We start from the raw sequence: 25,599 nt of genomic DNA, 5'->3' as shown, positions 1-25,599 counted from the left end.
GAGCCGGCGCCTGACGCCGCCGTCTGCCGTTGCAGGGTCGGAGTGCCAGCACCAGGCCGTCTGCGAGGGCTGCCAGCGGCCCATCTCGGACCGGTTCCTGATGCGGGTGAACGAGTCCTCCTGGCACGAGGAGTGCCTACAGTGCGCCGCTTGCCAGCAGGCGCTCACCACCAGCTGCTACTTCCGGGACCGCAAGCTCTACTGCAAGCAGGACTACCAACAGTAAGGGCGCGGGGGGTGACGGGGGTCCCGCCGGGGCGGCCCTGCCCGGCCCGGGGTGCGCTGCGGGCTGCGAGCGTGTTCCCGATCGGGCCGAGCCCGGCGGAGCGGAGCGGCCCCGCGCCGGGGCCCACGGCTATGGGGTGGCGGCTCCGGCGAGCGGGGACCCCGGCGCAGGCGGCGTGGCGGGCACGGACGGGACCGGAGACGCCAAGCCGCGGCGTCCGACCCGGGAAGGGCGCTGCCCCCGGGCCCGCCGCGGTCTGGGACCCTGCGGCGCCGTCGGAGGGGACGGCGGTGGGGCGGCCCGGCCCGGGCTGCGCAGGCAGCGCCGCGCCCGGAGCCGCCCCGCGGATCCCTCCTGCCCGAGGCGAGCCCCGGCCCGCCGCCGCCCCAGCACCGCCCGGCCCGCGGAGCGCCCGCTGGCCCTGCCCGACGGCGGGGCTGGGGGCTCGGCGGGGCCGTCGGTGCGCTGCCGCGGGCCGGCCCGGCGGAGCGGCCGCCGGGCGCGGGGGGAGCGCGGCGGGGCCCGGCCGAGAGACCGGAGCAGCAGCGGGAAGAGCCCGGAGCTGAGCTCGGCGCTGCCCGCTCTCTCTGTTATTCCGGCTTTATCCCCAAATGTCAGGCGCTGTCGGGAGCGGCCCCCGCCGCGCCGCGGCCCCGCGCGGGGACAGAGCCCGGCCCAGCGCCGGGCCGCCCTCCCCAGCAGAAGCCCACTTCATGCTTGTCACCGAAATTGAGGATCCTTTTTGTGCCGAGAGGGGGGCGAACATGGGCACTTCAATCACTAGGACATAATATGGCTCTGCTAGAAGTCTGGCAACAAACAAAGAACAACAACTATTGGTTTGCATCAACTTTTGTCAGGCATTCAGCAGGCTTCCAGAAAGGCCTGAAGTGGCTTAGTGGCAACAATGTGCATTTCATAGCTACAGCATGAAAATCCATCTCCATGGAAACGGGTAGTAAATGCTAACATGACATGCTGAGTATAAATATTGTGAGGGTTATAACTCTTGTATAAATGGCCCAGATAAATGTCCCCCTGTTTAGGAATTACAACAAAACACGTTATTTTGTGCCACAGCCCTCACCAACTCCCAGAGATTCCTCCATGGCCCGAGCACTGCAGAGGGAATAACCCAGAGCTTGCCCGTGGGCCGCTGCCATCTCACCCTCGCGGGGCAGGGAGCACATCCATGGGATTTACCTTTTACTGCTACACAAAATAAACCACCCTGTGGTAGCTGTAGTTGTAGATCAGTGAAACTTCTGCCTCTGTGGGTAGTAACACCTTAGATATTTTTGTTGATTAGGGAAGAATTTAGAACAGTCTTCAGGCTACCTAAGAAAGTGTTATTTGGCAATGTAAATATTTACGTTATTTGCAAAGAAATGTACCCTCCCAAGTCCCATCATTAGTTTCTGTAAAATAAAGGGTCGGGTCGTACTTAGCAACCTAAAAAGCAAGATCAGAAACTATTGCTTTGTAAAAACAAAAATACTTTCCTGACTGAAAATAGAAATGTTACTGCTTCAGAACTTCCCGTATTATCAAAGGTGTCCAATTGTAGAGGGGGGGAAACGGACTAACCAGGCTGCTGAACAATAAAAAGATATCAACATGTTGGCCTTTGTTGAATCCCAGCACCTAGTGTGACATGACATGGTGCCCTGCTGTGTGTGCCCCCGAGGACTGACAGCGGCAGCGGCTCACGGGAAGGGAAGGGGAGGGGAGACACGGTAAATCAGAATTTGTTTTCTCTGGGATTTTATTAGCCCAAAAGAGCAAACCTGTGAAACTATGCTGACACAGATTGTGCACCCTTTCAAACTTGGAGAAATATTCGTTTATGGTAGCTAGAAGATAAAAATAGCTGTCCATCCGTGCGAGTGGCTCCGGGCTGTGCGGTGCAGAGGGTCGGTTTTGTCCCTCAGACTGGGGGGTGAAGCCGTGAGCGAGCTGTGCAGGGCGACTCCAGCGAGGGGGCACAGCCACAGTCCTGTGCTGGAACACCGGGATGGGAAATGCCTCTGTGCTCAGTGATCACGCCTTGGGGTAGTGAGATGGAATGGGATCGGTACGGAGGAAGACAGGGATCAGTAATATCAGATACTTTTTGTTATCCTGAGTCTTATTTACAGATCTCTGGGGAAAAAAAAAAAAAAAAGAAAAAAGAAAAGGGAGAATAAAGTTTACTTAAATATCTCAGTTCCTGAAATTTGCTTTAAATAGATTTTTCTGTACGTAATAATGCAATTTTAAAGGTCAGATTTCTCCAGAACTCCCAGGACTATAATCAAGCACTGTGTGTATATCTTTGGGAAACTGGTGTCTCATCTTTCTAATGAAAGCAAGCTTCTGATGGGTCAGATATCAGACCTTACACCTTTCCCTGGGTCAGGAATGATTGCTGCCCATCCTTGGATGAGGGCATTTCACATTAGGGGGAAGGGTGAAAACAGTTTTTCTTTTTTCCTTTTTTTTTTTTTTAAATAAAAATGTTGGCTGTGTGAGGCTACTCTGGAATGTTAGAATAAATGCTGGGGGAGGTGGATTAGTGGCCCAAGCCCAGTTTGAAGTATTCAGAGATACCTGATAAATGTCATTTATCACAAAAATATCGTTAGTATGTCAGTGGGACCAGTGGGACAAGCTGGGTACATATTTTGGTCTCTTTTAAAAGAAGGAATTCAATAAATTTAAGTACTTATTTTGCTAAAATTTAGAATTTTGAGGGTCAGGTGCATTTGATGACAAGGTTTTTAAGGGAAAAAGTCCAGAGCAGTACAATGGCACCAGGGAGGCTGGCTCTCACAAGCTCAAGTCAATCAGAATCTCTTTGATTTTAATTAGAGCTTTACCAAATTGCTGCACATTTGGAACCTTACACTTAATGCTGGTGTGGGTTTTTTTAAGAATTTTTTTTTCGGATAAACTGAAACCTTCAGAATGCTTGTTTTTCAAAAATAGAAGGCTTGCAGTATAGTTGTATTTTGGCACTTTGCTTAAATTAATTTATGTATTGTACCAGTCATAACAGTGCTTCCTTCTAAAAAACATTAGTATTTGTAAATACTACAATTTTTCCCATTTGTATATTTCCATTTTTTTGTGATTGTGCTTTTCTGGTTTGTTTTTCTTTCAACTGCTCAGTCTTACATAACAATTTGTCCTAGTTATGGCTGATAGTGAAAAAGGATATGTTATGAAAAATAACTGTTTCTGGTTACATATTTCATATGTAAGCAGAGCACATAATTTATAGAAATATCTGTATTCCTATTCTAGCTTTGGAAATAGAGGCTGTAGAAGAGGTTTTTATTGAAGGGACCGAATAGCAAATGCTCAGAGTAGCTATTTCGTAAGTTTTCATTAATGCATTCTAAGTTTTGCTTAGGGTGGGAAAGATAACATTCAGGTTTTTGTTCTTTTAAATATTGTCAAGCATTGTTTTAGCATCATGTTTGGATGCTATTACAAAAGATCCGCCATGTATTTCTGGTATGTTTTTGTACTGTTCTTCTTTGAGTTCTTTCTTGTCGGTGGCTGGGCTTGTTTTTGCTGTGCAGTCAGCACAGAGCAGCACGTCCCCCGCAGGAAGGAAAGAAAACCCCACGAAGCCTCAGTGCTGTGGGGAAGTCTTCCCTCTTCGGATTTTGGGAATGCTTTCACACGAGCATAACTCTGAGGCTGATGTTTCCCAGTTGAGTTGTGTTTTATATTCAAAATGCAACAAAAGCTTCCCGTCAGTGAGTGTCTCTTGGTTTCGTGGCTGTTATTTTTCTCGCAGAGCGCGGGCTGTGGAATGTGGCAGGAGCCCGGTGCAGGAGGGACCGGAGCTCCCGGATTCGGCTGCATTCTGCTACCCGGATTCAATTGCAATCTGCTAACGACAGGATTTGATTCGTTTTCAGTTTTCCTGTTTTATTTTTAACCGAGGAGCACCCGCCGTGCTGTTCTGCTCACGGGTGCAGTTGTGCAGCACCGTGAGCTCGGCAGAATAACGTGGAGCGGGGGGTCCCTCCAGCTGCCCTCGCCTTGTGCCGAACGGGCACTGATCCCTGCGCGTGGGTCACTGGGACACAGCGCAGAAACCGGGGGAAACTTGGAGACAGGAGTGGCCCTGGACATGGAGTAATGATTAAAGTTACGTCTTCCACTAAAAATGCTTTTAAAAGTCGCTGAAATACTCTGGCATTTTTGCTGAAAATGCCACCAGTCCTGCACCATCAGCCCCATCAAAAATCCTCTGTACGATCAGGCTTTCGTGGCACCTCGGAATAGTCCCCGAAGCGGGAGTGTTGAGGAAATGGGGCTGTTATTTCAGCCGGTGACGTCAGCAGAGTGGCCGTGCTGGGGCTGAGCCCCCGCGGGTCCCCCGTGTCGGCGGCTCCGTCCCCGCGGGTGGGGATGGCACGGGCCCCGCGGCACCTCGGCAGCGCCGGGCACCGGCCACCCGCCGGCTCGGGCTGGGCTGCCTGAGTGCTGGCAGGGACCTGGGACGGGGGTGTTTTGAGAATTTGGGGAGACATTTTGGTTTTCTGCTGCAATCGCGGTAACGCTGAACAAAACAATTGCAATGAAAAGATGCGATTTGCACTGATCCGTGGCAGAAAACCGAAGGGAGGATTTTTGTGCAATGTAGGCAATATGCAATTAAATTAACAGGAGTGTAGTTTATAATGCTTTACTACTAACCTGAGAAAAAAATAACCTATAGATATGAAATATCCTGCAAAAATTTCTTCACTGAGTATTATAATAAACAGGAATATTTTGCATTCTGTTTAGAAGTCAGATCTGTTATTTTTTGGCCTAAACTTTTGAAGTTCAAAGGCATACGTCACCTTTCCAACTGTCAATAATATATCATGATAAACCAGCTGGATTATAATGTCTCTTCTTAGATTAATTATGTTAGTAGTGTATTTCAATGGTAAATATACATTCCTCTCGCTTCTCTCTGTTGTGGAGCAGCCTGTAAAGCCTGGTATGTCCTAAAGTGCTCACCGCTCTGGTGAACCTGAAAGTGGGGGGGGCAGCTTTAGTAATGGGAGAGGCTGCGTCCTTTAGTCAGATATCTGGGCAGAAATATTCAGGAGAAAAAGGAGTGTGCTTTTCCTAACACAGTTGTGATTTTTATTTTTTGTTCCGGACAAAATTTGGATTTATCCTAAATCGACTACTTCTTGCGGTAACAGGAATTGATTTCATTTTATTTAATACCTCCTCCTGGAATGGCGAGTGCAGCAGATACAGGGAGTGATTAGAGGAGATCTGAACTCCCTCGTGCTCGGTGTGGAGGCCAGTGGGAGGTTTGGGAGGTTTCGGTGCAGGAGGAGCAGCCGGGGCCCTCCTGGCTGTAATGGAACACTCGACAGTCCCTGTGCCAGCGGCCGCTGGGGCCCACGCAGGGACACGCACAGGCACCCCGAGCACCCAGGGACGGCTGGCGTGGTTCAGTGGGGCGCTTTTGGAGGGAGAGAGGGGTCAGTAAATACTTCATGTTTGTTGTCATTGCCAGGCAGAGCAGGAGGGTCCATGTCTGTGTGCTCTGCGTGGAGCTCCCTGTGCTGCCTGGTGCTCATGGCAGTTTGGGGAGAGTGTGGAGTATAAATATAACAGCAACATTTCATGACAAAATTAGAAAGGGATTTTCTACTGCTTGGGCTGGCTTGGACCATGCCACAAGTTGCATAAAGTGCAGAGTCAGAGAAAGGCCGTGAATTTTAAACCGCAGCAAGATGGAAAAGGGCCATTGCTGTGTCCTCTGTAGAGGTGTACGAGGGTGAGTGACAGACTTGCAGAAAAAACAGGGGAAAATGCTTCTCTTTGCCTACAGTTTTTTTCCCACATAATAAGTCATATTATTGCTCGAGTGAAGTAAGAAACAAACAAGTAAATAAAACTGTAAAGTGACTTGGAGAGCAATCTCCAGTAAAAGTAAACAAACCAGGTACTGCTCTGGGATGGTTTGGTGTGGTAGGAAGGGGTTTTGGCATGATTTGGGATGATTACCTTACTCACAAGGCAAAGATTGACTCATAATGAAATGACAGTTTCTTGTTTGTTGCAGAACATAAAACTTGCACGTTTGTTTTGAAACAAAGGACACAGTTATAAGTAACAATGTGTTGTGAGCCTCAACAGCCGAGTCTTCAGCAGCCAAACGATGGAATTAAAGGAGTTACTTTGGAGTTAAGTGGGTGCAATTAGGAACAGAAATTTCCTTTCTCCAGGTGATCTGGAATAACTAAATGAAGTGGGCAGGAAGTTTTCATCAAATATCCACCTTGCAGACTGTGTAGTTATGGTATACTGTAGCCAAAGCTATGAATGAAAACTGATCTTTTTGATAAAAAGGTAGGAGAATTTATTTAAAAAGCAGAGGTCTTTTCTGAGTTACAGTATTTTATAAAATGTAACAGAGAGGTAAGATCATTTTGCAACAGTGGAAGCTTTAACAGTGCTGGTAGCATTTAGGGAGGAGATGTCGCTTTTCTCTATTAGTTGCTAAGTAAAAAAAATATATGAACAGCTTCAGATCTAATTTAAAATAAATGTTGAAAGTCAAGCTAGACTTCTGAGTTTGAGAGTAGAGACTATAAAAGAGAAAAAAAATCACAATACTCATAAGGTAAAATGAGCCTGAGTTTTGGTTTGAAATGTAATATTAGTGTTTCTAACACGCGTGTTAATATAGATCTGAATCTTCAGTGCCTTGTTCAGGCAAACTATTCATTGGTTTTAGACGCCTCTTCAAATTCAATATACAGTTGAGGCAGTTTTTCTTTTTTTTAAGTTATTTTTAAATATTAACCTTACATTTACTTTATGTTCCTAGATTTGCTTTGGCTAGACTGCTACTACTGCAATGAAATACTGCCTTACCCTTGCTTTGCTGTCGTACAGTTGCTCTGGTCACACTGTGACAGCTGCGTCCAGTGGCCGTGGCTGCTGCAGCCCCGAGCCCACAGACAGCCCCTGGCACCAGTGACACTGCCAGGAGCAGGGGTGGATGGAGCAGGCTCCTGCCCCTCGGCCTCAACACGCTGCTCCCAAAGCAGCCATTTTGCAAAATAGGCTCTGGTTGTTACTGAACAAAATACTGATAACTGTTTTCTCCTCTTATATGACCGACATGTACCCAGAATAGTTGTGCTGCCGTGGCCCTTTATGGCATGCTGAATGTACCTTGTAGGTAGAAACACCATGTGTGGCATATTATGCAGTTTTAATGCAGATTACGTTGAAGCAAAATCCTTAAAATGAAGTACTTGTAGTCACCATTAACTATCTGCTGTCTCGAGGGGTGTAATGTTGAGGTCAGCACTGACAGAGGCCCATGGGGTGTTACACCGAGTGTGTGCCAGAGCTGGGACTGCAGAAGCCTGGCCCAGCCCACCTGTGCACGGCTCATCACCTCACTCCACAGAGCAGGGGGTTTTACTCACCTTTCGAAAACTATTTGCCTGTGGGCAACCGAACAAGTAGACTTTTGTGAGATTGTATTACAGTAAAGGAATTGTTAATATGACTAATTTCAGCTCATTATTTTCTTGGGTTTGAAATTTTACGGTGATCTTCCTCACAGGTACAGCAGAACTGTTGTGGCACAGATCAGTTAAATGCCAACATTATATCAACATAACAAGGAATAGCACATTTCTTGGGGACTTGATAAAGGTTTGTGCTGTGATTCTCCTGTAACAGGCAAATAGGTTTACAGAGAACCTGTATCGTGGAGGTCATTTGCTTTGCTTCCAAAACATAATATTTTTTTTAATATGCACAAAATTTTCTTCTGCAAACATTGCCATGAACTTGTGAACGTGCAGTTCTATTGGCTTCAGTGACAGCCATCCTCGCTCATCAAAGGAGGGAAGTTGGCTCTTGATTTTACTGCAATCGGTGTTTTATGTATAATGTATGAGAGTGCATGTGCACTCTCCCAGTAAGAGCTGATGGGATTTATGTGCACATGCTGAGGACCAAATCCTCTTGGTAGCTGTTGGGAAGTTTGCTGTCACATGCTCATTCCTTGGTGTAACCTGAATTACCATTCACTGATTACAAAACCAAAACAAGGCCAAACAAAGAATAATAATCTGCATCAATTTTTTTTTTTTTTTTTGCAGTTGTTGCTTTTGTCATAGATTGGTATTATGATAGAGAGAAAGCAAGCTTGAATTTGCAGAAGAAATTATGAATATTGTATTAAAACATTTCTGGTTACAGCCGGTGGTTACTGTGATGGAAAGAAGCACCATTGCTCCTTACAGGATGGCACTGGTGCATTCCTTGTGTGTTACTGAGGGAGCACGTGTGTCACAGCCTGTGGATGGGGATGGTGTGATGGGGACAGCGTGACAGTGTGGTGGGGACAGTGCTTTGTGATGGGGACAGTGCTGGTGTGATGGGGACAGTGCTGGTGGGATGGGGACAGCGTGACGGTGGGGTGGGGACAGCGTGATGGTGTGATGGGGACAGCACTTGCTCCCCAGCAGTGGAGCTCGGCAGGGCACTGGGCACTGCCACCTGTGCAGCTGGGGCCGGGGTCCTCAGCAGCTCCGTGGAACCAGACCCTTGGGCTGCAGCATGATACCTGCCAAACCTCGTTAGTGAGAAAGGTTACAGTTCTCATTAACATCCACCCCCCAGAACAGTTGTTTCCAACCTGTGGGATCCTGTCTTTTGACAGAACCATCTTGACAAGAGCTTGTATTTTTCTGTCCTCTGATAGTGCAGTTCCTTCCTTCCCAATGGAATAAGCTTCTCTCTGTTTGGATTTTCTCTTACATGTCACAATTTTAATCTAGTTTTTGGGGGGATGTAGTTGCACTTGCTGAGGTTTCCTTTGATAACCCATGTAAAGCGAGATAAATGGTAAGAGGTTTATTAGCCAATGACAATAGAGCACTGTAGGAAATCATGAAACCAAGACAAAAACCTCAAAACAAAATGTTGAAATGACTGCAGAAGAGGTAAGCTACCTGGGTCGTGGGGATACCTGGTACAACGAGGTCTGGCTGTATGTGACAGTCTGGTAACCCTAGCATTGGTCATAAATATTCAGGATCTTCTGCAGATGTTTCTTGGTAGTTGATGCTCTGTTCTGAGCCATCTTAGAGTGCAGCAGTGCCTTGGCTGTGCCCCTCAGTGGTGCTGTGCCCTGGGTCTGGGGCAGATTGTGTCCGGGAGCAGGCTCTGCCAGTCCATGAGCCTAGTCCCAACCTTTGGATGGTCAGGAGCCACAGGAGAGGTACTGGGTGCTGCGGGAGGGGTGTGGGAAGGTGGTGGGCATGGGGAGGAAGGGTTGACCCAGCTCCCCAGGCCTCACCGTGGCCACACAGGCTGGAACTGGCCAGGCACCATCCGTCCTCCCCACTAGTCAAGTGACGTGTTCAGGATGCTGGAGCTGTGCTGGCATGGCTGGTGGCTCACAGGGGTCCAAAGCCATAGGCTGTGGTGGGTGGGTGGCTGCTGGCTTGGAGGAGCAAGCTGGTGCTCCCTACCTGTGTGGGGTGGGACCATGCAGAGGTTACCTGTCCAGGTCGGTCTGCTGGTGTTCCAGAGATTGGCATTTCTGACTTTCTGGGAGAGAAAGAGCTGATCCTCCATCCTCCTCCACCCCTGCTGTTAATAATCCTGGTTTACAAAGTATCTGCTCCGTGAAGATTTGTGTGTACATGCAAGTTTGAGTCAGTACCTGTCCTACCTTTGGAGGCCTCCTCAACGAGCAGCGTGCACAGCAGGTGTGAGTGCTTGGGGGGGCTGGCAGTGCCATCTCCAGCAGCCCGTCACCGGCTGGGGACATTCCCTGCACAGAGGGGCTGATGCTGCCACTCGACAGGCCCTGGCGAGGGCCTGAGCCAGCAAATCCCTGCTCCCAGTAGTGCCAGTGAAGCCAATTGCTCTGACATGCAGCAGCTTGTGGTGTCATGCAAGGTCAGTTTACCTGACAGCGAGCGTCTCGTGAGAGCTCGGTGGAGTTGCTCGCTGAAGTTTTTGGGGATGTGGCTCTTCACAGGTGAAACCCATCCTAAGTAAAAGTCACAGTTTAACATCATGGGTTGTCTTTGTAGTTGGGTCTTACCATGGGCTTCACCTGGTGACAAGTTTCCCCTGTGGAGAGTGACCCTGTGGGGTCAGCCCCACTCACACTGGAGTTGATGTGTGAGGTGTGGTTGGGCCCTACGTGAATGTTGGCACCGGCAGCGAGGCTGGTTATTGTTAAGAGCAATTTATGAAATGGTGCAGAAGTACAAATGGAGTAAAACACTTTGAAGGAAGAAATGGCCTGTGAAATGTTGCAGCAATGCTATCTCTGCTTGGCATTATTAGTTTGAAACTTCTGGGCTCGGTGCTTGGAGCTGCAGCAAATGATTCAGCTGATGGGAGCAGAAAGTGTTAACAGACAGCTATTTGGTAGTGGAGAACAGGCAGATCCCACTGACAGGGATTCCCACTGTGCCCTGGCTGCTCCTGGCTGGAGCTGCTGTGGAGGAGCAGAGTTTGTATTTCAGGGGCAGCTTTCCCTTGTGTCCCTTGTGTCCTGCACTAGAGGCTGTGGGGCTTGCATGACCTTTGTGGGGTCCCTGAGCTCCCGTGGGGGTGTCTCGAGCTGCTCTGGGGTGCACAGCTCCCGCCAGCTCCTTCGCTTGCACTGCCTCGGCCTCACTGCCCGCGGTGAGTCCGGTTCCCAGCACGGTTTTGTGAGTGTGCAATAAGTTAGCCATGATGGTGCCTGCATTCATTTTATGTGGGAGAATCCCCAGGGATTGCAGGGCAAAGCAGCACTGGCACCTGCAGCATCCCTTGTGGCAGAGCCCGGAGCGGGTGGTCCATGGTCCCATCGTGCTCCATGGCTGGCCCAGGGCACTGGGACTGAGCACCAGCAGCAGTGGAGCTCACTCTGCTGATCTGTGTCCTTCAGAACGGCTGGAAAACAGGCCCAAGGCAAGTGTGCTGTCTTGGTTTCATGCATGTCCCTTGAACACAGTTGTCTTGAGTAATTGAAGCCTGCCCCATTTGTGGCTCTTTTCTTACTTAAAAAATCAGCTCATATTTTGGCAGGGGTTTGTCTGAGCGTGTAGTGGATACATTCAGTGAAAAGAGCTATAACATTCAATTGAATTAATTGAACAATTAAACCTCAAATTTTTCACCCTACCATCTGAAAGCCAACTGCACATTTTCAATCAGACAGGAATATACACAGACAAGGGCAGTCTGTGGCCCTGGATCCCAACAATGTGATTTTCATCACCTTACCAGTCTTTGGGGAGTCTTCAGCTTCCATCTGGAAGTACCTTCAACCCTTTCCAGCTACGGATCTTGAAACAGCTAGAACAGAGAGAAAACCAAAATTACATGGAGTTTATTGCCATTTCAGAAGGAAAAAAGTGTTTGAAAAAGTTTATTCAGGAAGCCAGGGGAAGTTAAGTGGGAGACATTTGCCATTTCATCAGGGTGTTGGTGATAGCCATTCATGTCATAAATGGCTTGTGTCATTTGATGCCAAAAATAACACAATTTTCCTCCCCAAAGGCCTATAGGGTTTTTTTGCAATAAATGTTTATTTGTTAATAATATACTTTAAACAGTCCAGCCCTGACCTCAAGTCTCCAAAAGAATCCATCTTCTCTCTGAAAAATCCTACCAAGTTTGTGTAATTTTTTCTGGGAAGGTGTAATTGATGGCGCAGTGAAGGGCAGTGTGTTTGCTTTAACTACTGCAGCTGCGTGGATTAACTGTTTATAAGGGCCTACTGTGCTTTGAATGGCGACTTGCTTAGATTTCAGGCTTTACTTGACAGCACTTCCTAATTGTTTCTTGGATTTGCTTAAGTTCCATCAGTAAAAATAAATTTCTGCACTGAGCTCACCCCTCGTCCTTCCCTCATCGCTGCTTTGAAAGCTTTGAAACTCTTGTTTGTGTGGATCACGCTGCTCCCACAGCCTCGAATGGAGGTGGCCAGGACAGGGGCTGAGCGGGGCTGAACTTGTTCTGCATCTCCTTTTGATTTCAGAAAAAATGTCAGAGGAATTTGGGTGCTGAGCAAATAACCTGTATACGAATATTTTTGACAGGCTTTCAGTGTAGTAATGGGAGTCTCTAAAGATGAACGTAGAACTGGCAGGTATGAAACATGATTAAATATTTGAAAATGTAATAAAGGATTTTGTAAATATGCATGATATAGAAACTGTTGTTTTGAGAGAAATTAGTGAGTAATTAATTTATTATTATATGTGTGTTGCCCTGTTTTGAAATTGCCTTCTCAAAAGTTGCCTTCTCTGGAGTTGAATTTCCATTGGAAAAAGTTTTGTGGAATGCCAGTGACATGTGATCAGTAGCCCAGTAAGCCAGCAATTGTCTTTTCACTAAATTACCAACTACCACTGATTTAACCAATGTTAAATCACATTTTTCAGCTGCTTTTGTTCTGCCGTCAACCACTCCGATCCTTCTCTCTTATGATTTTTCACGCAAACTCTTACTAAACAAGCAAAGTATTAAGTCACTTATCAGATATTTTGTTGTTAGTCCTTAAATGAAAATGTGATTTTCTAGAAGTCTGGAGGATTTATTCCTTTAAGATCATCAGAGTTATGGGAGAGAGTTACACATTTAATTTCTCAGAGCATTTCAGCTCCAAGTGCTGGTTTGTTCTCAGTCTGACAGGCACTTGCATAAAATAAGGGACAATATGTGTAAAATGAATGGAATTCATTTTTTCTTTGAACATTTTGCATTTGTGGAGCTAAATTTTTTTTAATAACATGGACACTCAGGTGCTTTGTGTAAAGCTTATTCTAGTGGGACTACATGGCACTAAATGGCACTAGTTATTTACTGAGAATATGCTTGTAGTTTATTAATTGAGACAATTATATGATGCTTTAAAAATCTATATTTTGAGAATCAAAGCTTCTGGCTTGGGCTGCACTCTCGCAGTTAGAAGTTGGTTAATTTTACTCGGTCTCCTCAGTAGCAATTTACATGGCAAAGTTACATGCACAACTGGTAGAAGAACTGGGGGCCTTTGGGTGACCAAGCTGTGTGGTGAGTGATCACTTACTTCCCAGAGGCATTTTCTGGGGCAGTCTGGGGCGAAGAAAACTGAGCAGCTCCTCTCCTTTACCAACAAGGGCTTGACTGTTCACAGAATCACAGGATGGATAAGGCAGGAAGGGACCACAGGGAATCACCTGGTCTGACCTCCCTGTTCAAGCAAGGTCATCCTAGAACACGTGGCACAGGGCTGTGTCCAGACAGTTCTGGAGTATCTTTGGTGAGGGAGGCTCCACACTCTCCCTGGGCAGTCTGTTCCTGTGCGTGCTCACCCACACAGTAAAGGAGATCTTCTCGTGCTCGGGTGCAACTGGCTGTGCGTTGGTTCCTGCCCACTGTCCAGGGCAGGTACACGGGTCTGGGCTCACGAGTGGCTGCACAGTCACACAGGTCACAGCTGCAGGGTGTCCAGGGGCAGCGTAGCCTCCTCCTCTGCACCAGGGTTCGAGGCCCGATGGGCAGCGTGCTGTCCTCCTCCTCTCTCCCAGAAACAAGTCCTGTGCAGACCTCATGTGTCCTCTGAAGCCTTCCTCGGGTAGGGGAGTGCCCTGCTCCCGGGGCTCCTCTGGTCACAGGCTGACTCTGACAGGCTCCTGGCCGAGCCCCTGGCACAGCGCGGCAGGGCCCAGGCGCCACGGCGGGTACCGGGGGTGCAGACGCCGACGCTCCCTGAGCTGCCCCTCCGGGCTCTGGGAAGTTTCTCCTGATTCATTCCCGGGTGATTCATGCTGTCAGCATCAGCTGCCTGTTTGTGAAACTGAAAAGAAGCAACCTGGAAATGAAACAGTCCCATTACTGAGGCTAATATGCATGTGCTCCCATAAGAGGATATTAAAAGTCCCTTTGTTTGTTGTATAGAGACTGAGAGACTGAGCTTTACCATGTTTTAGTCTTTTTGTCAGCTTTCTTTGGTATTAAAGCAACTGACAAAAAATTTAACTTTATCCCTGTGCATGAGCACTTGTGCTAATAATTCAGTAACTCTCTTGACCTTCTGTTTAAGGGATCACAACTGGTTCTGTTCCTGCCCGGACACCACCATCCCTCAGCACCCTTGGTTGTTCATGTATTTGGAGCATGGCTGTGGTGGGAACGGCTGGCATCTGTATGCTGTTATATTCTTGTAATAGCCAACATTAACAAAGTTAAATGGGCAAATGAACAAGAGAAAGAGTAGAAAAGCAAAGGAGCAATTAAATGTAACTTTTCATCATGAAAAGGATTTCATTGGTTTATCTTCTAATAAGATTATGTCACCAACACAAGTACCTAGGAGCCTGTGATTGACAGCCTCCTGTACTTTTATCAGGCAGTGTGACACTAAACCTTGGGGCCTTTTGTCCGATAGAGTGAGCTCACGGAAACTTGCCGTCCTAATCCCCTTATTCATGTCAAGCACAGAAAAGAAGTCCTGATCAGATGGCACCTTACAACAGTGTCACCTCCACCCCCTCGGCGCTGGATGGACATGGGACATGGGATGCTTTGTTCTCGGGCTGTGCTGTGCTCCTGCCCCCGGCACTGCCCTGCTGCTCCCGGCCCGGCCTTCCTGTGCCCTGCCCAGCACTGCCCTGCTGCTGCCCTGGGGAAGGCTGTGCACAGGGTACAGGAAAATCCCAGGGAGATGGTGGGAGATTTACAGGTTAACTGGTTTTGTTTGGATTCTGCTTTTATTTCTCTGAAGAAAGGAAGGGCCGTGAAGGAAACATTTTCTTTTGCGTTGTGTCTGTAAGATCATGTAGTGAAATGTGTCATCGAGCTTCTTCGAACTTTGCACCTAGGCAAAAGAGTAAGTGGAACTAACCCCCCTGTCTTTTCAGAAGCATAGGATCAATGTTGGAGAAGTCAGCAATCCATCCCAATGCTGGTATTTTAGCTTTCATAGGACCAGCCCTTTCTTAGTTGTAGGAATTCCTTTGTGCATATCCCTGTGGTAACCTATTGGAACTAGCAGTTCCCTGTGGTGCTTTATTTACTTGTCCAACTGTTTGGAAGTCTGTTAGTCTAAAGATCAGATGCTCTGAAACAAATCTTATTACTTTAACCAGCTCTGCAAATTCTTCTTTCTCCATTTTTATTGACTTCTCTTCAGCTAGAACTAATACATGTGCAGCAGGTGGGCAAGTACGTCTCTCAAAGTTTAACCCCTCAGATTTAACATGAGAAACTATAAATCTTTTTGTTTTCCTTGGAAAATGTGGGAAACCACAGGTATTTGAAGAGTTGCCTCCTTGGTGGATTTGTGAAGTTTATACTGGTTGCTGTAATTTTTGAAACAGAAGTCTGAGAAATTTTGAAAGAATGCTGCTTTCTGGGGCATAGTCTAGTTAATTACTTTTTTTCTTGCATTAAGTTTTTTTTCAAGCTGTAATCAAAAGCAAGGGAATGAGAAACTTTTAAGATTTTTTTCTTTTCATCCAACCTGGCACCACTGGCAGAGAAACTGCGTCAAACTTCCTCCAACTCATCTGTTACAAGCTGGTTCCATCGGCACTACTCACTGTCCTCATTTGAGAAGGTGTGTCCAGCTCCTCTGTATTTTTCATCTCTATGCACATTTAAAAAGTAATTTTAGATGTAAAAAGTCAGTGCTAATTAAATGTTTTAAGAAATCATTCTTCAGGAATTCCCCTTTCTCCTCCCTGTCCCCCGCCCCGGCTCCTGGCGACCTCGTGCACCCCAGTGGGTGCTCACATCTCGTCCTGGGCAGATGCTCTGTCTCACATGGCTCTTTGCTCCAGCAGATATCAAAGTCCTTTGCAGAGAGACCTGCCTGGGGTTTCTGCAGGCTGGGGCCTGTCCTGGGCGCGCTTATCCCTGGAACACACTGTTTCTTCCCATGTCTTCTTAGGACCAGGCTGCCCCAGGAGTCAGGATGGGAACGTTCTCATGTCTGGGGTGTGCAGAGTTGTTTGCTGCTGCTTCACCTGGGTTTGTTTTTCCACCGTAAGCACCAGTGGCTGCTGACCTGCTGACCAGTGCAAACAGGGGAACGTACACAGGGCCTTATTTAGAAAACCCAGCATGCAGAGGAACTCTCAAGGCTGCAGCTTCCCTGTAGCAGAGCACATTTGCTTTGAACAGCCAGCTCTGTTGAGATCTCAGGAGGGTGATCCTCTGTCAGTTTGCTGTGGCCTCTGCAGGACGGACAGGGCTGGAGGTGCTGAGCTGAACACAGCTTTATGTACCCTGTGAATCCTTGAGGCCAGTGCAGGAGCCTATAAATGTCTGTAAACTTCTCAGGTCAGTTCACTGATAGGTGAATTGAGCAGACAGTGTGATGTCAGGGTGAGCTTGGGAGAAGGTTCAGTAAAACTGTAAAGGACATCAAAACATCATCAAAAGCCTCACTGAAATGCAAGAGTAGGAGTGTTTAACGCATCTGAAATGTTAAATGCAGACAGAATCAATGTGGTGTGAGGCTGCCTGTATGTCAGAGAAGGGGACTTCAGAAAGCATCTGAGATCCTGTTAGTCTCCTGGGTTTGAATCTGAGGGCTGTTCACTGCTCCCCTCGGATCCACCAGCAGTGGTGCCTGTGTGCAGTGACCTACCCTGACTCAGACTCAGTGTCTGATTCGGAAGGGTGTAGGAAATGCAGCATGTTCTGCATCTTCCAGAGGGAACCAAACCTCATCCTCACTGTGTGCCCTGACACTTTACACAACAGCTTCTCTGCTCCTCTTGACACGTTCTGCCCTTCTCTGAGCAAGAAGGTCAGTAAATGGGAAAACCATCTACCCACAGTGAGTTTGGGGTGGTGCTTCTGTGTTAGCAGGACTTGATACTGCAGCATTCTCATTGAAAGAAAAATAACTTTTGTTTGGACCAAAAAAAATACAAAAAACCTTTTGGGATTGAATTTCAGAGCCTCCCTGCCTTCCACTCAGCCCCCTCTGAAGGCTGAAATGATTTGTGAGCCAGGGCCTGTGACCCAAGGAGGCATCAAGCAGCAGAGAAGGGAAACATTTGGAGTTCAGAGGGACAGTGGGTCTTGTTGATCAGCGTAAGACAATGCAGATGTTTCAGATCATGAAGTCTTTGATGACAATGAGAAAATGCCCCCAACAGCCTCTGGGCTGGGGTTTTCTCTGCAGCCCTTTTTCCTTGGTATAGTGATGCCACACAGGATTATGTTTTTAGGATTTATCATGGAAGAATTTCAGTGCTTATTGCATTAGGTAGCTCTGATGAGCAGAGTGGGATTTTAATTTCTCACTGGGAAGTGTGTTACTTCTCTGCCCCACAGATGTTGAGGGTGGCAGGGGCACTGAGAGTGGTGGTGGCAGGGCTGGGCTGTGGATGCTGCCAGTCCTGCCAGGGGCCCAGGGAGGAGGGTTGTCTGAGAGAAGCTGAGCCAGAGGAGCAAGAGGTTTTGGACAAGGGTCCAACAATAATGGCATGTCCTATTGCCTTTTCTGATATAAACAGAGATTTCCTGGAAGGAGGACAGGTTCTAGGACAAGGAAAGAAAAATACTGGTGGAGTTAGGAGGAGGAGGAGAAATCACTCAGGATCCTGATTCAGCAGGACATCTGCTGAGCATCTAGGCACTGACCACTGGTCATACTGGCTCTGTCCAGTGCCAGCCTTTGATCTTGGTGTTCCTGCTCTTGGGAGAAGTGGAGAGGAACCATTGGGGCAGCACCCACCCTGCGGACAGGAGTTCTGGGAGCCAGCCCTGGCACAGGGATTTGAACCTGCACAAGCATCTCTCAGCATCACTGCTGGGCCAGAGAGGTGTGTGAATCTGACATTCAGATTTGTGAAAAAATGGGCTGGCTGTACATGTGTACAAGCACCAGGAGAGTGGCATGGGCTGTGGAGCCCAAGCTGGGGAAACAATCCCCAATTCTATCTGGTTTAAGGCTTGAGAATCAGCAGATACCAGTCCTGCTGTGCTTGGGTGCATGCTGGGGTCTCTGCTGGACAGAGAACATGTCCATACCCAGGCCCAGTGTGGGGCTTAGGTTCCAGGGGCCCTGTGGGACTCAAGGATGGTTCCTGACTGTGGCCTCAGCCCCAGGCAGGAATCACAATGGGAAGATGCCCAAGAGATCACCCTGGGCACTGAGGCAGACACAGGTGCAAACACCTCAGACTCTCACCTGCAGTCCCAGCACATCTGGAGGTGACAGTGGGCACTTTGTCTTGGTGAGACTCCCTGAAGCCATGGAGGAAAGCCCCATCCTGTGCTGCTACTGGAGCAGGTGAGCAGGGACTGGACCTGGGCTCACCCTGCCAGGTCCACTGCAGCCACTACTGCACTAGCAAATCCCAAATTACATGTCTGCAGCAAGGAGGGAGGAGACAGATTTTAAGATATTGTTTGCTTAAAAAAAAAGCCAGCTGCCTGTTGGCTAGGGGGAACAGAGGCCGTGCAAGGTCTTCCCAGAATCTGCCTTGCTGGGAGGAGGATGCTCCCTGCGCCCGCTGCAGGAGGGGGTGGTGAAGGGGTGCAGCAGAGTCGGCTGCAGCTGCCGCCCTCAGCGCGAGTGCCTGACCCTGCACAGCCCCTCAGTGACCCTGCACAGCCCCTCAGTGACCCTGCACAGCCCCTCACCGTGGCTGCAGGCAGGGCTGTGGAGCGCTGCGAGCACCAGGGCGAGGCGGCAGCGCTGGGTTTGTGTCTTGGCACTGCTGAGAGGGGGACTCTGGCTGGAGCGATTCCCGCGGACGCTGCCAAGCTGGAGCCTGGCAGAAGAGTGAGAATTTCCTAACTGTGACAAATGCCTGCCTGAAAAAAATGTGTCTTTATTTACCAGTGGTGTGTTCAATTAGCTGGAGCTTTGGAAAAGCCGTCTCATCCCTCTGACAGTCCCCCCGCCATTTGAACCACCTCTGCTCAGAAAGGGCTAGATAATGTTTTGCTTTAAAAAAAATTAGGAACCCTTTAGTTCTGGTGCTCCACTTCACAGCCCAGCTTTGGCTTCTGATGCTAACTGGAACAGGAACATCCCTTCTTGTTTGTGTTTGCTACCAAGAGCAAAGTTTTTTGGGCCTTTTTTATTTGATGATAAGTTACTGTTCTCTTAATGGGTATAGCTAAATAAATGAAACCAGAACTCAGGCCCCAGAGAACGTCTGTCACAGGGGTTTAATTAAGAAGCCACTTCTCTGACCTGTTGTGATTGTGATAGAAGTGGCTTTGTGATTTTGAAGAGGTGACTGCCACCTTGGTGTGGATCCCCACCAGTCGGACAGATGCAGCTTTGCCTTTTGATTTTGGCATTTAGCATTGGGCTTATCATGGAACCTGAGCACGGCCTCTATTATCATTCTGGTTGAAGGAGCGTTGTTACAGGCACAACTGGAGTTTTGTATGCTGGAACATACACTTATATTAAAAAGAAGTTTTCAATAACAGTTGTGTTTAGAAACAAATGACCTTGGTTTTCCATTTCTGGGCTGTTCTTTGTGAAGCCAAACAACCACTCTTCCAGAGATAGTCTGTCTGCTGCACTGACTTTGGGATTTCAGACACAAGAGAAGCAAACTGCCTACTTTAAAATGGTGCTGAGCTAGCAACAATTCTTCTGCATCCAAAACAGCTCCACAAAGTACCATCTCTGGTAATCAGCTGATTTTTTAGGTCATATGTAAATTAAGAACACATCTGCTTTCCATATGTCCCACGTACACAGCTTACATATGTTTTTGGATGTATTATCTTAATCATAGTTATTGGCCAAAGCAAAAAAAAAAAAAAAAGGAAGTTTAAAATATTTTTGGATTCATAATATTATAAAGCCAACAACTAGAAAGCAAATGAGTCATGTACTACACTGCAGTTACAGTGTACAATTACAAGGAGTATTTCAGGGCTGTATTTCTTCACTGGATCAAAATCTATAGGCAACATTATTATCTCTCCCGTATTTTTATCTAACAGAGATCTAAAGAAAAATTAATTATACTTCTTTGACTGATTGTTATTCTGCTGAAGTATGGTTCTAATCCTTATTAACATTCTCTAAAGTCATGCATGAAATATGACTTTTGCACCACACTCTGTGGCATATGTTTTCTCTTTCCAGTGTATTTTTCAAACTATCTTCAACCCTCACTGCTGTTCATTATTTTAAGATAGGTTTAAAGTTTGCCACAATCTCAAAACTGATCCAGTACAGAGCATTGCAAGGGAAAAAAAATGACACATCATTCTGCTCATGAACACAAATTGCTTCTGATTATTTAACTTTGAATGTTCTCCTCATACTGTTTTTATTAAAAGCCTCAGTATATTTACTCTTGATAGTGTCTTCAATTAAGTTAAAAAGAGTCCCTTTTCTATAGCAGTATGTAAAGAAAATAGTTGTTACAACCGCAAAATTACCAAAAAAACCTGGTTCTAGTAAAGTACTACTTCAGTTCAACAACCACAGCACGAAGTTTGCTGTTTTCTTGTAAACTTTCCAGCCATTAGATAAACAGTGTCTGTGTCTTCACACGGAGCAGCACCCTCACGTTGTTTGAGGACAGTTGTTTTCCTACAGCTCTCTGCAAAACGTGTGCTTCATTAATCCATTTATCAGTATGGAAAACTTGTCCAGTTATACAGAGTGACTCTTTGGCCGGTGGTGAGCAGGTCTTTGCTCTGGGAACAGTTCTGGTAACAAGCTGCTGAAGGAGATGTGCAGCATGCTCCGGTTCTGCTCGTTGCCTCCCAGGCGCCGTTAATTTGAGCTGTGACAAAGGGAAAGAAAGTTGTTACAAGTGGGATCCTGTGACTTCTGCACACATTGCACACAGCCAGGAATGTTTTCCTTTTCCTTTTATAAAATAGTGATTTAAGAAAATGCTTTAAGTTTAGCAGTTTCTGGAGCTTCTGCTCTGGTGGCTTAACAATAACTGATTTTTCGTGTGAAAACATTGTCTTTTAGTGCTGTGATGTCACAGCCTAATATTGTGCAAAGGCTTAACTGGACCAAACATGTCAGGAACATGTCAGTAACTTTCCATAAATTATTCAGTCTCTTTGGGAAAACCCCTAATTATGTGTTAACTCATTTTCTACTTCAGAGGAGTTTTGTCTTAAACATCGGAGTCCACTTACTGGGGAGGTTTTTTTTTTCCCCTTTTTTGTTACTGTATTTCTGCTTAAAATTCTTTGTGTGTGAGCTCTGACAGAGAACTGCAAGGATCTGGCAGAAGTAGGATGGCAGAAATCAAAGAATGGAGTCAGCTTTAAACTGGTTTGGGGGCAGCCCTGGGAGTGCAGGATGGGAAGGTCCCTGCAGAGCCACGCTCTGTCCTCGGCTCAGAGCGGCTGCACGTCCCCGAGCGGATCTCCAGCGTGCTCCAGGCAATAAAGTTGTTTGTGCTTTGAAGGCCATGGGGTATGGAGGAGAGGGCTGTTTGAAACGTGTCACTTTGAACTGTGTTGGAGGGTCCCATGGTGCTGGCCACCTCCATCCCTTGGAGGTCTGGTTCCAGTCTGCAAGCCCTGGAGCCAGCCCCATCATCTGCTCAGGTGGCCCCACTGTGAGATGTCAGGCTGATAAGTGAAAGTAGAGGCTTTTGAGTGAAGATCAAGAGTTTACTGCTTGCACTGCATCCCTCACTATGTATAAGAGTTCAACATGGCAACAGAAGGGTTTTCCTGCCTGCAGGCAGATGCTGCCTTTTCAAAATGTTGCTTTACATTTGAAGCCTCAGCATATGCTGTAATAAAGGCCATCCTGAAACTTCAATGGATTGCATCATGAGGAAATTCAGAGAGGAAGGAGCTTTAGGTGGATCTGTGGAATCTTTTATGGATTAATACCCCATGAAAAAAACAGGACTATCAAGTTGGGGTCGGTCATGGCTCAGAATCAGTGCCATCTTATGTTTTAGCTCCTGCCAAGATGGCTGGGTAGGGAATGGGGGCTGGGATGCTGCTGAACCACATGAATTAAGTTATGGAGGTGCAGGACAATACCACATTTAGCCAGTTACTGTACCAACAGGTGGGAACTAATTGAATCTCCCCTTTGGAGTGAATCCATGTGCATCCTCTGTGTCAGTGAGGCTTGTCAGGCAGATAGGAGCATTTGGCTGTTCTGCATCACCTTGGCTGCAGTTTCCTCTCCTTTTCTTGCCATCCCTGTTCTTCCAGACTGGTCACAGACTTGCAGTGTAAAGAAGCAAGTGGCCAGAGGCAGGGACATGATCCTGACTCCTTCCCTGAGGGACGTTAGAGCAGCACTCCCTGTGTCCTGTGAGTGGGGAATGGGGGAAACATTTCCCTTGGCTTTTTATTTTAAAACAGTTATTTTAAATATACTTTTGCATCCCCTTTCTGAAGCAGGCTGGCCATTAAGCTTTACTTGTACATGTGTTTGTGGAAAACAAAACAAATAAACTATTGTTTATTCTTCCAAATGAATCTCACAATGTGCATTTAGTAATGCTGGGATGGTTGGGAATAGAGATTGCCCAAAGTAACACATGGATGCAGTGTGCAGTGGCTTACAGTGGATAATGACCAGAGTACAAATGCTGGGGTTGGAATACGGAAAATGTGCAAAAGAGAGATGGAGCAACTGTGGTGAGGAGCGCTGTTCGATTTCGGCAATTTGCTCAGTGACAATGCTGAGTGGAGGAAAGGCTGTAAATTCCTGTTGGGTTTGGGACTGACAGTAGGGAGCAGTGCTAAGCTGGCTGCCAGCAGGAGTCACATGGGCTGGAATGGATTTGTGCTTAAAAATGTAAGAGTTTTTAAAAGAAAATATTTTGTGCCTGGAATTTGAATTCAGCTTGTGTTATGCTGGGATTTTTTAGAGGTTAGATTTGTAACTTCACATTTTTACAGCCAAATTTTTTGTCTTGCAGCAGTGTAAATCTACAGTACTTCCACTGACACAGAGCAAAGCCAGTGCAAAGTTTATGGAACTTCATCTAGCTCAGACCTTCCAGAACAGGGCTGTCAGATGAGTGAGAACTCTCAATCCCCCAATAAAGGTGCTGTTATTAAGTATAAATAGAGAGTAGCTTTTAATAGCTATAATTAACATGTGTTGTTGTTTTAAATGAATGGAAACAGGTTTTGTGTTTCTGTTTGGAAGGCAGGAGATTTACTTGGTTCACTTGAAGAACATAAGGAGTGTGAGTGGCTGTGAGGGTCAGGGCAGGTGCTGACAGTGGTGAGGATAGTGCGCAAGAGAAGAGAGGGTGAGACGGGGAGGATGCTGCCCCATGACCTCTCTCAGCCTCAGGGGAATTGTAATTTGGAGACTTCTAGGGTGGGGGATCAAGCCTTTCAAAGCTTTGGGCTGTACAGTTTCAATATATAACTATTTACTCTGAAGGTTTGACTCAAATTCCTTGTTCCATCTCATTCCAGTGAAGCATGTGCATGCAGGCAACAATCAGGGTACATCTATTGCTGGTGCAAATACTGTCCTGGGTGTTGTTCCGTTCTGTGGCACAGGGCTGTGAGGACCTGGGGGGTTTCAGTGGCAGTGTTACTGCGAGGTCGTGTGAGCTCTGCGTGTGGCACTGCCCTGGGGCAGGCCCATGTTCCTGCTCCTGCTGACAGCTGGAACACACTTTGTTCTGGAGGCCCTGGGAGGCTGGGTCAGTACAGTGTGGCGTCCAGCTCCTTGTCTTGCCTGTGGTCAGGGAGCACCCGGCAGAGGAGCTGCCGTGGAGCCCTCTGCTGAGTTTGGTCCAACTCAGCACCGAGCCAAAGGTGTCGAGTCAGTCTGGGAGGCAGCATGTTCTGGGAGCATGTTCTGTGCAGGGCAGCTGCCCCTTGCGCCAGGCCTGCTGCACTGGCACTGTGACAGCACTCTGTGGGTGCCAGGGCAGCACCCTGTGGGTGCCAGGACAGTACCTTGTGGGTGCCAGGACAGCAGTCCATGGATGCCAGGACAGTGCTCTGTGGGTGCCAGGGCAGCACCCCGTGGGTGTCAGGGCAGCAGTCCATGGGTGCCAGGACAGTGCTCTGTGGGTGCTGGGGCTATCGACCTCTCCAGAGGCCCTGGCCCACTCCCAGCTGACTGCACGCCAAGAGGAGCTGTGGCTGCGCCCGGCCCCGCGGGCTCGACGCCGCGGTAGGCAAACAGGCCTGCAGAGAGCTCACCCTGCACACTGACAAGATCAGGTTTCGCACAAAAGGCAGCAGCAGTCAAAATCAGTCAAAATCTTCTCTTAAAGCACTACCACAGAAGAATCTAGTGGTGCACCCCCCCTCTTCTCCCTCCTGCAGCATCCAGGTTGCTCACCGGCACCAGGCTCCCAAGACAGCAGCCCGGCCACAGCAGTGGGCAGCCCTGAGCAGAGGCTGGTATCTGCAGCCTTGGGCAGATGAGTGTCCTCATCACTGCCCACCCAGATCACACCAGCCCCAGGGGGCTCACCCAGTGATTCCTCTGTGCAGTGGAGGGTAAAGATGGGACCTGTCCCAGACACCCTGTAGCTTGCAGGTGAGGGTGTTCTCCAGGCTGCTGAAAGGTGTGAACCCCTCAAAGAGAGGGGAGAGCTGATATCTCCCATGTCCTAAACCCACAGATTTGCAGTCCACAGTCATTTTTGCAGCCTGCAGGTGAGGGCCTCTCCATACTAGTCAAGCCCCAATTGCTCTTTACAGCAGTACAGGGTAACATACATTGATGTGTATTCCACAAAGGAAGAATGAGCAACCCCTTTACACCATACTCTTCCCAGGTCTGTGTGGAACTGTCTGTGTGTGGTACAAAGGTGACATTCCCCTGGCAGAGGGCACTCTGTGTGCTGTGCATGGTGAGGTGTCGCACACGTGCCCCCGCGCTGGGGCACAGATGCCGCAGTGCAGCCTGAACAGGAAAGCTCTTCCCTTCCTCAGGGCTGAGGATGCGTGGGGTGAGCAGATTTGGCAGGCTGGCTTGTTGCCACCTGAGGGTGACTCTCCACTTGCATCAACACTGGCACTGGAACCGCTCCCTCACACAAGGTGAAGAGATGTTACTGCTGCTGCTTCAGTCCTGGGGGAAACAACTGGTGTGCACGTGTGAGCCTGCCAGGCTGATCCCTGCACGATACCGAGCAAGATTCCTGAGGCTTCCTCAGGACAGGTTTAATGTCAAACACACTCTGTCAGCATTTCCCAAGCTGTTTTACCCCCTGTCCCACTTCCACGTGAACTTGACTCTTACGCCCCCATGTTTCTCAGCCTGGGCACAGTGCCGTGCTGACATGGCTGTTCCAGCTCCAAGAGCTAATCCAAAGCCCCCAAGCATTCCTGAATCCTGTCAAGAGGGAGTACCCACAGTTTGAAAGTATTGGCATGTGTGGAAAATACTGGTGCTGTGGTCTGCAGAGCTCCTGGAAGTTGTT

General features: G+C 47.9%; 1 protein-coding gene across 1 annotated transcript in view; it reads left to right on the top strand.

Moving 5' to 3' along the window:
* LMX1B (LIM homeobox transcription factor 1 beta) overlaps nt 1-25,599 on the top strand; it is an 86,140-nt gene that overhangs the window by 620 nt on the left and 59,921 nt on the right. Inside the window, exon 2 of the mRNA XM_032708595.1 lies at nt 36-222. Coding sequence (XP_032564486.1) covers nt 36-222 — 187 coding nt within the window. The remainder of the gene's footprint in view (nt 1-35; nt 223-25,599) is intronic.

Source organism: Chiroxiphia lanceolata, chromosome 21 (assembly GCF_009829145.1).
Source record: "Chiroxiphia lanceolata isolate bChiLan1 chromosome 21, bChiLan1.pri, whole genome shotgun sequence".
NCBI lineage: Eukaryota > Metazoa > Chordata > Aves > Passeriformes > Pipridae > Chiroxiphia > Chiroxiphia lanceolata.
This window is presented reverse-complemented; position numbering and strand designations above follow the sequence as displayed.